Source organism: Saccopteryx leptura, chromosome 8, assembly GCF_036850995.1.
Source record: "Saccopteryx leptura isolate mSacLep1 chromosome 8, mSacLep1_pri_phased_curated, whole genome shotgun sequence".
Taxonomy (NCBI): domain Eukaryota; kingdom Metazoa; phylum Chordata; class Mammalia; order Chiroptera; family Emballonuridae; genus Saccopteryx; species Saccopteryx leptura.
In genome coordinates this window covers 1,413,343-1,427,463 of record NC_089510.1, presented here as the reverse complement: position 1 = coordinate 1,427,463, position 14,121 = coordinate 1,413,343, and the positions used below count along the sequence as shown (strand labels likewise).

Sequence of the window (14,121 nt, the reverse complement as noted above, 5' to 3'; positions counted from 1 at the left end):
TGCGCTGTGTGCGCGGCCTGTGTGAGGGCCATGTGCGCCTGCGTCGTCTGTGCGGTCGGTGTGAGGGCCGTGTGCGCCTGCGTTGTCTGTGCGGTTGGTGTGAGGGCCGTGTGCGCCTGCGCTGTCTGTGCGGTTGGTGTGAGCATGGTGGGCAGCGGGTGGTCAGCCACAGAAGGGTGGGCAACCAGCCCACGTGTCTTTCTCCTCTGCTGCCCGGCCAGCTCCCTAAGGGACACAGCGAGGACGGAGCGCGGGTTGAATGGGGGTGTACCTATGACGTGATGGGGGGTCGGGGCTCGGCAGTCACCGTCCGGGGGGACACGTTCCTGGTGGGAAGGCATGGGCATTCCGGCGGCCTCTGTGGAGCCAGCATGGAGAGCTCAGCCTGCCTTCTCGTCCAGGCCTCCCCCCCCCACGCCTGGACTGACCCCGTCTTTCCCGCTCTCCCTTCTGCCGCAGGGAGCCGGGAGGCGGCCTTCACCTACGCCATCATCGCCGCGGGCGTGGCGCACGCCATCACGGCCGCCTGCACCCAGGGCAACCTGAGCGACTGCGGCTGCGACAAGGAGAAGCAGGGCCAGTACCAGCGGGACGAGGGCTGGAAGTGGGGCGGCTGCTCGGCCGACATCCGCTACGGCATCGGTTTCGCCAAGGTCTTCGTGGACGCCCGGGAGATCAAGCAGAATGCCAGGACGCTCATGAACTTGCACAATAACGAGGCGGGCCGGAAGGTAGGCGGCGGGGCCGGGCGGGCGGCGCCTGCAGGGGGCTCAGTGCAGGCGTGGGGTCGGTCCTGAGCCACAGAGCTCGGCCCCGGGCCTGACTCTGCCGTCGGGGTTGGGGATGTGGCGTGAAGCCCGTCACTTGCTAGAGGTCGGTAACGGGAGCTCTGTCCCAGCCAAGTGGACGGAGCTCAGCAGGACGGGCAGAGGGAGGCCGTTGGGTCCACGGCATCACCGGAGGGGTTGTGGAGAATCCAGCAGGAGCCGCCACCCAGCCACCACCGTGGGGCAGGGCTGCTCTCGTGTCCTTGATCACCTCAGCCAAAATCCGGAGCTCAGAGTAGGGGGGACTCCCGTTGACCGTTCCCTTTCTGTCACCTCAGGTCCTCCTGGATCCTGAGCTCAGCTGGGAGGAGAGCTGGGGATGTCCCGGGATATCTCTCATGGACGCGGCTGGGATAGAGTGGGCTTGCACCCCCTTCCACTCCATGAGAAGCAGGCTGTCCTAATGCAAAGGACTGGAAGGGTCTGCAGGCCCGGACCACCACACGAGGGCCACGGGGTGAGGTTGTCACAGAGGGAGGTCCTGCAGCGTGGGGACAAGCCACGGCCATGAGACACGGGGTTCGTCACCAGGAGAGGAGGAAGCTCGTTGTCCCGGGAAACGTCTGGGCAGAGGCAGTTTGGCCAGGCATCTCGGGGTCCCCGAGTCAGTGCTGCCTGGCTCTGGCCATGCCCTGGCCTCACCCTGGGTGCCCCCGAAGGGGAGGTGCTCAGAACCCACCCTGGGGGCCCCAGGCCAGAAGGCGCTGAGCAGGAGAGCTCAGCTGCAGGGGTGGAGAAGCGTCTGTGCGCTGGGCGGACTGACAGGAAGGAGGGCTCAGTGCTGCCTGGCGGGGGACAGACCACTGCGGTGACGGTGACGGGACTTGTACTGCATCACTGGTGGCCACACACGCGGGTTCGAGACACAGCGTGGCTGAGCAGCCTGGAGGGTCCCGTGGTCGATAGCAATGCCCGTGTTTGTTTGTTGGTTAAGTGAGAGGAGGTGAGACAGAGACAAACTCCCGCATGCTCCCTGACCAGGATCCACCTGGCAACACGTCTGGGGCCGATGCTTAAGCCAGTCAAGCTGCTGGCTGCGGGAGGGGAAGAAAGAGAGAAGGGGGAGGGGAAGGGAAGGGAAGAGAAGCAGATGGGCGCTTCTCCTGTGTGCCCCGACCGGGGGTTGAACCCAGGACGTCTGCACGCCGGGCAGATAGTCTATCCACTGAGCCACCAGCCAGGGCCAGGGCCAGCACTCTCTGCACACTCCCATGGCTGTGGCACGGTTGACAGAGGGCTGCCTGCTCTCAGACCGGAGCTCCGTCACATCACACAGTCTTTCCTGGGAGGAGGCAGAGCTGGCGGGAGTGTCCTCGGGGCTGCGGGGCGAGGAGGGAAGGGGACCAGGCAGCAGAGCACGTAGCTCAGGGCCTGGCACTTGGTTGGTTCTCAGCACAGGTGCTTGTAATTGCAAGTTGTGCAAACGTGTGTCATGCAGGAGGGAGTCTGTCTGGTAAGCGGTGTGTGTGGGGGGGGGTAGTCTGCACACCTTGGAGGGGAGCAGGGTCCCCTGCTTACAGCTGAGTGAGAGGGGCCAAGCTGGCCCTCCCTTCATCCCTCAGGGACCCCTCCCTCCCCTTCTGCAGCCTCTGGCCACGTCCTGTGTGTAAGAGCCTCCTGTTGTCCTCAGTGAGTCACACCAGCAGAACCGCTCACCTGGCTTGCCCCGGGACGGTGCCCTGCCTGGCCCCACCTGTTCAGTCCTGTGGCTGGGACCTAACCCCCTCACCCCAGGGCCAGCACACCCCTCCAGGCTGCCCAGATACTCACTCCTCCTTGTTTCTGTGGTCAGAGCACGCCCTAGGGCACTGGTCACAGGTCACAGGCTCCCTCCTGCCCTTGAAGTTTTCACTCCCCAGGGGCAGAAAAAAGGAAGACCAGCTGCTTCCCTCTCTCAGCCTCTGTCCTCATGCATGGCTACCTGGTCAGGCCGCCATGAGAATTAGAATTAAAGACAAGAGTTTCTAGCTGGAGCGGTGGGCAGGGAGAAAGGTTCAAGTGGGAGAGGGTTTTCTAAGCCACACAGCTCCGGGAGTGTGGGCTGTGGTGACCACTCCAGGCCGCTCCAGGGTGGTACAGATGCTGGAAGCTGTCAGCTATCACAAGGGGCTTTTGGAGGAGGTAGATCCCTAAGGGTGAGCGGAGTTTGGCTAGGCAGGGAGAGAGGTGAAGCCGGCTGAGGTCTGGTCTGCAGAGGGAGTGACCAAAGGCCCAGAAGTGGGGACTTGGGGCAAGTTCAGAGGCCTGGACTGGCTGGTCTGTGGGTCCCTGCTAGGGTGGACAGCAGCCAGAGAGCCTGCAAGGTCCCCTGTCAGGCCAGGGAGTGAGACACCCCCCCACCATGTCTCCGCAGTATGCACAGAGTGAATGGCAGGATGCCTCATGGCCACCAGGGAACCGCTGATGGCCCTGGGCAGGGCGGGGCAGGGCGGAAGTCATAGGCACTGACTGCAGGAAGGCAGAGGGGGCCCTGGGCCGGGTCAGGAACGGGTGTGGATGGAGCGGAGCGCAGGCCGGGCGCTCCCAGCCAGGGAGACCAGCCCGGCTCCGCTCTGGTCTGTGTGTCCGGGCAGGCCCTCGTGGACGGCTTCCCGGAGCAGCAGGAAGCTCCGTGTTTTCCAGGACCCAGCGGCGGAACTGGGGACGCCCCAGTGTACACGGTGCGGGGGGCAAACGGAGGCCCAGTGACGGCCTCCACTGGTCCCCAGTCCCCCAGGGCAGTGGCCACACTGCTCAGCCAGATCACAGCGGGAGGGTGGTCTTTCTGACCGGCTCTCTCTGCGTCAGGGCACCCTGAGCATCGGGCACACATCCAAGTGGTCAGGGGCAGGGGCGGCTGTCTAGTCTGGGGTCCATAAGGCTTAGTGTGTATCAGTTCTGAGCCCCATCTCTCATCGGGGCCTCAGTTTCCCCACCTGTTAAATGGTACCATGTCCTTCAATTTGTTTGAGATCCCAGGCACTGGCCAGGCCAGGGGAGGGCTCACTCAGGAGCTGCCCAGAACCCTGCGCCATGTCATTTATGCAAAGGCGTGGGGCCCCAGCCCAGAACCGCCCCCAGCGTAGGCTCCCAGGGCCCCCACGCCCCGCACAGCCCGTGGAGGCGGGGAGCGACAGGAGAACGGGGCCGTTCCACAGCCACTCCTGGCGGAGCCTCTTGGAAAGGCTCACAGATGTGTTTATCGCTGGCTCTCTGGCTGCTGCTGCTGCTGCTGCTGCTGCTGAGGGACAAGACCGAACCTGACCACGGGCTCTGGGGCTTGTTGGCAGCTGGTGCGGGAGGAGGAGCGGCCGGGGCGTCGGGGAGGGGGCACGTATGGAGGGAGACGCGGGGCAGCCCCCAACTCACCTGGCAGGTGGGGGCGTCCTGCTCTCCCAGGGCTGCCCGGGTGGGCAGAACCAGGTGCTGGCCTGTGGGCTGTGGGCCGCAGGGCCGGGCGGGGCGAGGGAGCCTCGTGGGGAGGGCCAGCCTCTCCCTCCCTCATGGTCTGTCTCGTGCCGTGGGGTGGTCTGCAGGGTCCACGAGTCACCATGACTCGCTGCAGAGACAGAAATGAGGGTCTTTCCCCATGGGAACTTGACCAGGGCCGTCACAATCATAGACTGCTCGGCTGGGGGACGTAGACCCCCTCACCGGTGGGGCTTGGAGTCACAGGGTGTTTGGTTGGGCGGATCAGAGGCGTCGAAGCCCAGGTGGAGATGTTGGGACAGTTGGATCTGCCTGACTTTGGACAGTTTCCTTCCCGTCCCCCGGACAGCGAGGGAAGGAGTGGACCACAATTCTTGCCCTCAGTGTACGCAGTTGAGTCAGAGATAAGAGGAGTGAGAATCGTAACTTGGGGCTCACACCGCAGGGGGAAGCGCCACTCAGTGAGGGCTCAGAGGGAGCCTGGGGGAGGGAACGCTCTTGGGGCAGAAGTCTGTAGATGAGGGGAAGAAGAAGGGACCATTAGAAGGGCTTTGAAGGGTGAGTAGGAGTTCTCCAAGTGAGAAAAGAGGAGGTAATAGAGGGATGTCCTCAAAAAACATGGTTGGGAAGGGAGGGGGTGCTCCACGTATCATAGTCTGATTTGACAGGTGGGGAAACTGAGGCCCGAGTAGGGATGAGACACGGAAGTGACACACACTCAGCCTTAGTCTCCCCAGGCTAAGTGGCTGTCCCTGCTCCTGTCCACTTGGATGTGTGTCCAGGCCTGTAGCTGGGCTGGGAGACCACCTGCCTGCTGCGACCTGGCTGAGCAGTATGGCCACTGTGCTGGGTGCCCGAGGGCCAGTGGGGGACAGTGTGTTGTGGAGGCCTCGCCGCACCCAGAGAGTTAAGTGTGTTGGGAGCTCTGGGGGCCTCAGGGGAGGGCAGGGCCCTTCACATCCCTTCCTGGGAGTGTGGTGACTGAGCTCAGGAGAGGCAGCCAGGGGACGGGGGCCCAGCTGGGAGAGGGCCGCCCCTGCTGGAATGCTGGGCTTGCTCCCAGGGAGGTGAGCTCAGGGGGATGGAATTCCACCTGAGCCAAAGTCACCTCCCAGTCCCTGCCCAGCCTCCTGCTCACAGAGGGTGCCGGTCTTGTCCCTTCCTGCCCTGCCCGTCTGGTCTGGGTGCTCCTGGGAGCTGGAGTCCCACCCTACCCTGGCCGCAGGCAGGCCTGTGAGTCGGGACAGCAGGGACCCGGCCAGGTTGCTGGGGTGGGGCCCAGATAAGGCTGGCTCAGCTATGCTTCTCTCCAGTGTCCTGAGGGCCACTTGCATATTTGACCAGATAGACTAGAGTGGTCCATGGTGGTACTCGAGGGCCCCAGAAAGCCAGGCCCTGCCTGGCCTGAGTCTGGCTGACCCAGCCGTGCTCTGAGGAGGTGTCCTCAGGCCACAGTGCCCTCCATTCCTGCCCCGGACGTGTGTTTTCACCTTCTCAGGAAGAAAGGCCTCTAGCCAGGACTTACGAGACTTGGATCAGGGGGCAGCCCTGGGAAAACCTCATCACTCCATGGCCTTGATTTCTTCCATGGAGGGGCCTTATGGTCTCATGGTCTCAGAAAGGTCTTCCAGGTCTGGTCTGACACGTGTATCAGGAGAAGACACGGGGTACTTAGTACACAGGGTACTTGCAACCTTGTCTATAGCCACCCCTCTGCTGGAGTCCACCAAGCTTGTTCCTGCCTCAGGACCTTTGCACATGCTGTTTCCTCTGTCAGGAAGGCTCTTCCCACAAATCTTTGCATGATAAAGGCCCTCCCTGACTCTCATCCCATATGTCCATGTCATCTCTCTCTGTATATCATACCCAGCTTTATTTTATATGCGATGCTTATCGTCATATAAAATGATCTTAGTTACATGGGTCTTTATGTGTTTCTGGCCTGTGTTTTCTCACAACAATGTCAGCACTATGAGGGACAGCCCAAGCTCATGGCTGTGTCCCCCAGTACCTAGAGCAGGGTCTGGCACGTAGTAAGCACTCAGGAAGTGAATGAGAGAATGAAATAAATGACAATTGTCTGCTCTGACCTTGAGAAATTTCCCAGGAACATGACTGCCAGATTAAAAAGCAAACAAACAAAAAAAGCAGTCGTCCCAGTGAAATTTGTATTTGAGAGGAAACACTAAACTGGTTTCCAGAGCGGTGGATCACCCCAATGGGGATCCACCTGGCATGCCCATTAGGAGGCGATGCTTTAATCAATGGAGCTATTTTTAGTGCCTGAGGCGGAGGCTCCACAGAGCCATCCTTAGTGCATGGGCTGATGCATTTGAACTAATTGAGCCATAGCTACAGGAGGGGAAAAAGGAGGGGGAGAGGCAGAGGTTTGCTTCTCTTGTGTGCCTTGACCAGGAATTGAACCCATGACATCCATACACCGGGCTGATGCTCTATCCATTGAGCCAACCTGTCAGGGCCTCTCATTATCATTTTGAGTTAGGTTTTGTACAAAGTGTGCATTTCAAGTCAATAATCTTTTTTTTTTGGTCTATATCTGCTCAGTCTGGGTACTCTCCACAGCCCCCACCGCCCTGTGGAGGGGAGCAGCTCCGGGACCGGGCCAAGGAGAGCTGTAGAATCATTTTAGAACCAGAGAACCTTCCTTCCTCGGGCCCACTGTGTGGATGAGGGACTGACAGGAGGCACCGACGGCTGGGCAGAGCCCCACGCAGCAGGAGAGCGGAGGGGCAGGACGCCCACCAGGGCCCAGTTCCCTGCTCCTGAGGCTGGGCGAGGTGATGACAGGGGCCCCGAGAAGAACAGCAGGGACAGCCCTCTGGGATGCCCAGGCCCAGGCTGTGTGTGACCAGAGGAAACACCAGGACAGGTCCGGAGCGGAAGCTGCTGACCAGGGGTCAGGGGAAGCAGCCCAGACCCAGATAGAAAGAAGATGCTCGAGATGGAAGCCTGAGGTCTCCTCCCATTTTCTCTGAGGATGACCCAGCAAGGGCAGGGCCCGCGGGTCTCCTGTTGAGGCCACAGTGACAGCAGGTATCCGGGGAGGGAGCTCACAAGGCGGGGAGGCTGTGGTGTGGGGAGCAGAGACCGGGCAGGAGCGGCCCCTCCATGGAGGAAAAAAACGTCCGTCTGCGCCCCCCCCCCCCCCCCCCCCCCGCTTCCTGGAGCCCAGTGCTCCGGGTCCCACTGGGCTTTGGATGGACTGCCCAGACCACTCCCCACCATGGGCCACCAGGGGCAGGCCCCGAGGAGGCCCAGCCTGGCGTGGGTGTGCGGCTGGACCAGGACTCGGGAAATAGAGGAATGCCGGGAAGATGCCGCTTAGGGCTCCTGTGAGACGGAGCTGCTGCTGGACACTGGGAGCCGCCGCGGGGCCGGCCGAGTAGAGACGGTTCCTATGTCGGCAGGGAAAGCGAGTGTCCTCATTTAATCCCCACCAGGTCCAGCGGGCGGGTGTTCTCGCGAGGCGGTGAGTGTTCTCGCGAGGCGGTGAGTGTTCTCGCGAGGCCGTGAGTGTTCTCGCGAGGCGGTGAGTGTTCTCGTGAGGCGGTGAGTGTTCTCGCGAGGCGAGGGCTCCCGTTCTCTCCATTGCGCCGGCGGGAAAGCGGGGAGGTGTGGGAACGTGCCCCAGCGCCGCGCGGCCAGCAGGTGCCGACGTCCCGGGACCGAGCCTCTGCGGTCTGGCTGCAGACTAGTGAGCGCTGACCAGGCACTGTGGCCCCAGCTCCGGGGACTCGGGCGCAGGTGTGTTTGGCCCCCCATCCCAGCCCCAGTGCTGCCCTATGGTGATTCTAAGACATTGCCCTAAGATTCTGGGTCCCCTTCAGAAGCTTGGAGGCTGCAAGTTTTGGGGGACAGTGGACTGCTCAGGCACTGTGGCCCCAGGAGAGTGCCCAGGCACCTCTCCTTGCCTGGCAGAGGGCACCTCTGGGCCCAGGAGGGAACCTGGCTGTGTGGAGAGGAGGCATCTGCCTACACGGTGCTCCACCCCAGCAGGGAGGGCCTTGTGCTGGTACGGGAGGTTCAAGGCGGGAGTGGACAAGGAATGGCCCAGACACACTGCTGAGTTACATCGCTACCCCAGGGCCCTTGCACTTGCTGTTCTCACCCTCCAGGCACTTTTCCCCGGCAGAGACCTGGGGCACCTCCTGTTTCAGTGGCGTTTCTGGGCTTGCCGGGCTGGTTGCCAGCAGCCCAGGAGCCACACACATTCTCTCCCCCAGGCAGTGTTCTCCTTGCCCTTCAGGCAGCTGGGGGCCAGCGGGGCACCTGGCGTCCAGGAGGTTCTCTCAGTGATGTGGGGTGCTTAGAGCTGTCCTGGCTGTTGTCACAGGCCACGTGTGGCTGTTTACATTTAAATAGATACAATAAAACATTTGGGTCTTCAGTCCACTTTGGAGCGGCTCTGGCTACCACCTTAGACAGCTCCGTTGTCTCGGAAGGTCTGCTGGCCAGTGCCCACTGGTGTAGAGCAGTCTGTTCCCCTCCCCGAAGCGAAGCGGTGGCCAGCTCAGGGCAGGGGTCTCCGAATAGCGGCCGTCTGGTTTCTCTGGGCCGGAGCTCCCAGTGTGGCTGCTGGTTCTGCAGCCAGAGGCTCATTTGAAACCACCCCGGCGCGAGGAGACCCGAGGGGCCTCCCGAGTGAGGTGGAGCCAAGGGGTCTTGGTTACACCGGTTACACCACAGTGAGACCAAGTCAAAAGGCAGCCACCAGGACAATCGCAGCCTTTGTCCTCAGGAGGGGGACTGGGACTCCTGGGTGTTATCAAATCTGCTGGGATGAGGGGTGGGGGTGGGGGTGGGAGCAAGTGGTGGTGAGGAAGGCAGGGGAGGGGGGCAGGAGGGGGCCTGGAGGGAGGGGATCGGCCTGGGGACATGGGCAGGATGTTGCAGGAGTGGCTGCTGTCACTTCCCCCAATCCCAAGCACTTGCTTGTCCTGCGAGGAGAAATCCAGGTCCCGCTGTGTCCTGTGGAAGAGCCCCTGGCCTGACACGGGGCTTCTTTACTTGTCATCCTGCCGTGTGCGTCGGAGGTGCAAACAACAGCTGTTGCTCACCGTGGTCTGTCTGCACGACCGAGCCCCTTCATTGACCCGACAGCCTTGGCGAGGTCCAGGCAGTGACCTGAGCCGTGGGCCAGGCTCCCGTGCGCCGTCCCAGCCGCATTGGCATCAGGGTTCCCAGGTTCTCAGGGCCTCCCAGACCCAGGGCCAGCAGGCATGGGCAGTGTGAAGCCAGCATCTGTGCATTCCTCTCTAGGCCTGACATGACCTGTCCTCTTCACAGGTGACCTCCCAGGGAAGGCCCTCTAGTTGTCACACCCATTTCACAGGTGAGGGAAACTGAGGCACAGAGTGGTTAAGAAGTGTGTCCTGCAGTTGCCCATGGGGAGAGCGTCAGAGTGGGGGTTCCCTCCCAGCCATCCTGCCTCTGCTGCCCACACTCTGTGCGGCCTCTGCTCAGCCCACAGTGGCGTGTCTGTCTGTTAGTCTGTGTGTCTGTGCAATAGTGTGTCTTTGGGGGGATAGGCCTATAAGAATTGGGAGTATATATTTGGGAACAATAATGATTCTGACAACGTTGTTTGCAAAACCTTCCTTTTACACATGTGTGGCCAAGACTGGCACCATCCTCCGAGTGAACGGTGTAGCTGTGCCCACTTTGCAAGCGAGGCACCTGTCGCTGAGGCTGGGTGCCGCCCCGTCTGCTGGGAGGGCAGCTCTGGAGGGCATTGCTCTCCCTGGGCTTTGAGAGCCCTGTGGGGCAGCGGATCGGGCAGCTCCTAGCCACCCTCTGCTCTTGACTCAGGAAAGGACGTTGGCCTTCTGTCCCGGGCGGGGACCAGGCATGCCAGGGCTGTGGACAGAGCCACAGTGAGAAACCTGACTTGGCAACTTGTTTGCTGCGTGACCTCGGTCAGTCCTCTCGCTCTGAGCCTCAGTTTCCCCCTTGGGAGAACGGCGACAATGGCATGTGCCTCTCGGCACCGTGGTGCTGAGTATTGTTTTTAGTAGGAACAGTGATTTTAAAACCCCAGTAGGTTTGAAGCCCTACATTCCTACTCCTAAGGGTCTTTCTGGCTCTTAGTGTCCACTTTCTTCATGCACCGGCCACAAGGTGTGCTCAAGGACTTGGACAGAGGGAGATGCCCAAGAGATCCCTGAAGTTTTCACTTGACTGAACAGAGAGGGTCACAGGGGACGAAGCCACTGTGACCCCACGTTGCTGCGCCTGTCTGAGACGGGGGAGGTCCGTCCAGGTCTCCTGGTCATGTCCCAGTGGCCACCTCTGGACAGGGCCTTGCCCTTGCTCCTTCCCAGCCCACGCCATAAGTCCCCGAGCACGTGCCATATTCAGCAGAGGTGTCCGTAAAGTCTGTTGTTTGCTGTGGAAACAGCACAGGCTCAGTCAGAAGTTTTCGTCTTGCCTTTAAAAAATTTTCCCATTGATTTGAGAGAGAGAGAGAGAGAGAGAGAGAGAGAAGAAGGGGGAGAGAGAAAGAGAAGCATCAACTCATTGTTCCACTTAGTTGTGCACTCACTGGTTGCTTCTCATACATGCTCTGACCGAGGATCGAACCTGCACCCTTGGTGCACTGGGATGATGCTCTACCCATGGGGCAGCCCGGCCAGGGCTTCTCCTTGCCTTTTGAACTCGAGAGTCTGTGCCTTCAGTATCTGTTCCTATGGGCTAGGCTTCAATGTGGGGTTTTATTTGTAAACACCTGTTTAGACCTTGTCTTACTCCAGGCACTGTTCTAAGTGTTCCATGTATATTAGCTCGTAAAATTCTCCCAAGGGCCTGGCTTGTTAGGTACCGTTATTATTCATACCTTTGTACAGACAAGGACAGTAGAGCACAGCGAGGTTCCCTGACTCGCCTGCAGTCCACAGCCCATAGGCAGGGAGCAAGGACCGGGATCCAGGCCATCTGCTCGAACCCTACTCCTGCTGTGCCTTGTTCTTCTGTGTGGACCACTCACTCACTCGCTACCTCTTCATCACACGCATCCGGTGCATGATTCTAGAGACCAGCCAATGACTTAGAAATGGCCCCTGCCATCGGGGAGCCCACAGCCTCGTAGAAAATGCAGAACAAGCAGATAAGGGGAAAGAAAAAATATATATGTTCATTCGGAACACATTCACCGACACCTACTACGTGTCAGCCCTGTGTTTCAGGCACTGGGAATCAGAGGAAAGTAGACAGACATCTGCTCTTGAAGTGTGTACACTGTGACAGTGGAGTACTGCGTGTATTCATGGTGGCATGAGCTGGATTCGGTAACGGGAAGTGGAGGGGCGGTGGGGCCCCAAGACTGGAGGTCTCACCATCCGGGGGCTGCTCTGGATGGGCGGATGGTGGATGGATGGACAGATGGAAGGATGGATGGAAGGGATGAATATATGGAAGGAAGAATGACTAGATAGATGATCGAAAGATAGTATTGGGAAGGGTGTCAGGTGGCATGACTGTGGAGGGACAGGTGGATGAATGACGGATGGATAAAGGGATGGAGGGATGGGTAACCGGATGGCCGTTTAGAAGGTTGAGGTGAAAAGCTGAGCTCACTGCAGGCACGTTGGACATTTTCCCAGCGAGGTCACCAGACTGGCAGAGGAAAGAAAGGGTTGGAAATCCGTGCATCCATTGGTTCAACAATGTTCATTAAGCACCTGTTTATGCGCCTGGGACGGTGTGAGGCTCTGGGGTTAGGCAGTCCGTGCCTTTAGGGAGCTGACATTCCAGAAGGGAGGCGGGGGACAAGCGAGTCAATGACACCCCCGTCAGAGTAGCACAGGCTGTGCAGGGGAGACCTGGCGGGGTGATTTACATTAGGCAGGCAGGAGGGGCATTCTGCACGCTGAGCGCAGAACAGGAAGTGAGGGAGTGAGCCACCTGGGGAAAAGCATTTGAGACAGAGGGAACAGCAAACACAAGAGCCTGGGGCCAAGAGTCTGGGGAGCAGAGGGAGAGGAGGTGAGGTGGCAGGTGGGTGTGTTTGGGAGTCGGGGGGTGGAGGGGGGCGGACAGGGGAGATGGGCAGCTCGCCTCCTGCACCTCCTGCGAGGCGTGTGGGTCTGTTTGGATCCTGGAAAGCCAGCGGTGGACTTTGAACTTGGGCTGGTGTAAGCTGGGACAGGCACCGCCCTCCCTGGTCCCCTCCCCTGCTTTCCCAGCCCTGCACCCTCTTGGCATGCTCACAGTTGGGAGGCTTGTCAGCATTTTTAATTACAGCTCCCGGTGCTCAGCAGTTTACAACTCAACCGTAAAACAGGCCCCGGGCAGCATGTGGCATCTCTGAGTGATTTAGTGCTCACCATTTCCATATTTAGTGCCATCTAATGCCCGCAGGACGCGCTTTCAGAGAGGAAAAAAGGAGGAGGAGGAATTTGGGGGGGGGGGGTTGGTTAAGTTTTTTTTTTTCCTCTTTTTTCTTTTTTCTTAACACATAGGTCTATTTTTCAGTTGCTTCCTGAGATGGTTTCCCAGCCTTCAGACACTCACAGGGTGCCAGCCAGCAGCGCATTCCGTGAGTGTGTCCGTGTCCCTGAGAGACACGCTGCCCCTTCCTTTCCTCTCGAAAGTGTGCTCTCCGGCAGGGGAACCCTGCGATTACAAGCATCTTGGACTTGCGTGTGTGACTTGGGGACACAGGCACCAGTGACCAAATGTTTCACATACTCTGGCTGGACTTCGGGTGACTTGCTCTTGTGCCCTCCTGAAAGGGGGCTCCTCCAGGCCAGTCCTCTGCCAGTCACCCGAGATGTGGTCGTGCCCCCGAGTCCCCTGGGGAGGTGAGGCCCTGGCTCCCCGGCCACGCCCGGGATCCCCACTCTGAGCAGCAAGGATTTTGACGGGCGCTGCCCAGTAGACATTACTAGGAGCCACATGTGTGTCCATTGACATTTTGTCTCCTGGTAGCCACTCCAACAAGGTAAAAAAGGGCGGTGTGAAATTTACTACTATATTTTAATTGATCTCATGCACTCAGCACGTTGTCAGTTCTGTATGTGTAACCAGTAGGAACACATGGAGGGATGTCACACTCTTTTCTTTTCCATGATGAGTCTCTGAAGTCTGTACATCTCCATTCAGATGAGCCACCACACGAGCTGTCACGGGGCTGATGGCTCCTGCTTTAGCACAGGTCGTGTTCTGGCTTGAATTCCTCCAGTGATGGGGATCTCACTCCCTGATTGCTCTCAGGTGGGAGTTGCCTCATCAGCCAACTAGGGAGGGCCAGTTTTGCTTCCAGAAGAGGTGGGCATTCTCCACAGAGAAGAGTCCTGTAAAAGTATGGAAGGTCCAACCCCTTGAAGTCCTCTCCCTCGTGTCCCCCTCCACTGCCCCGGGAGGTGGGCACCTCATGTACTCTGCCTCAGTTGTCACCCTGAGGTGGTGCTGTTGCTGCCACTCTGAAGCCCAGTCTTCTCATGGAAGGACCAGGCTCAGAGAGGTTAAGTGATGTACCCATGGTCACCCAGCCAGGAGGTAGCAGGGCTGGGACTGCAGCTCAGGGAGCTGAAACCCCTTCTCCTTCCATTGGGACAGGGTCCAGTTCCCTCTGCACGACCTGGCCCTCCCAGACCAGTCACATGCAGCCAGACACACAGGACCGGCCCACGTGGTACAGACGGGGCCCAGAGATGGCCGGGCGGGTGAGCATCAGAAGCCACAGCCCTGGGGGGCCAGGCTGGGGCACGCTGAGTCCCTCCGAGCCCTGGGTCTCAGTTCCCACAGCCTGGTAGCCCAGAGCAGCGAGGAGTCAGTTACTCTTCAGGCACACTCATCCTGTTCGTCCCCCTTGACCCCCTCCCCCCAGCTGGAAGCTGCCCTGGAGAGAGATAACCCAGGGTGTTTT

At 59.8% G+C, this 14,121-nt stretch overlaps 1 protein-coding gene and 1 long non-coding RNA gene across 2 annotated transcripts in view; one reads left to right on the top strand and one right to left on the bottom strand.

The window, feature by feature from the left end:
* LOC136379798 (uncharacterized) overlaps window positions 1–14,121 on the bottom strand; it is a 555,021-nt gene that overhangs the window by 478,675 nt on the left and 62,225 nt on the right. The gene's annotated exons all lie outside the window — the stretch shown is intronic.
* Window positions 1–14,121, top strand: part of WNT7A (Wnt family member 7A) — a 58,835-nt gene that overhangs the window by 27,800 nt on the left and 16,914 nt on the right. The window contains exon 3 of the mRNA XM_066347362.1: window positions 460–731. Coding sequence (XP_066203459.1) covers window positions 460–731 — 272 coding nt within the window. The remainder of the gene's footprint in view (window positions 1–459; window positions 732–14,121) is intronic.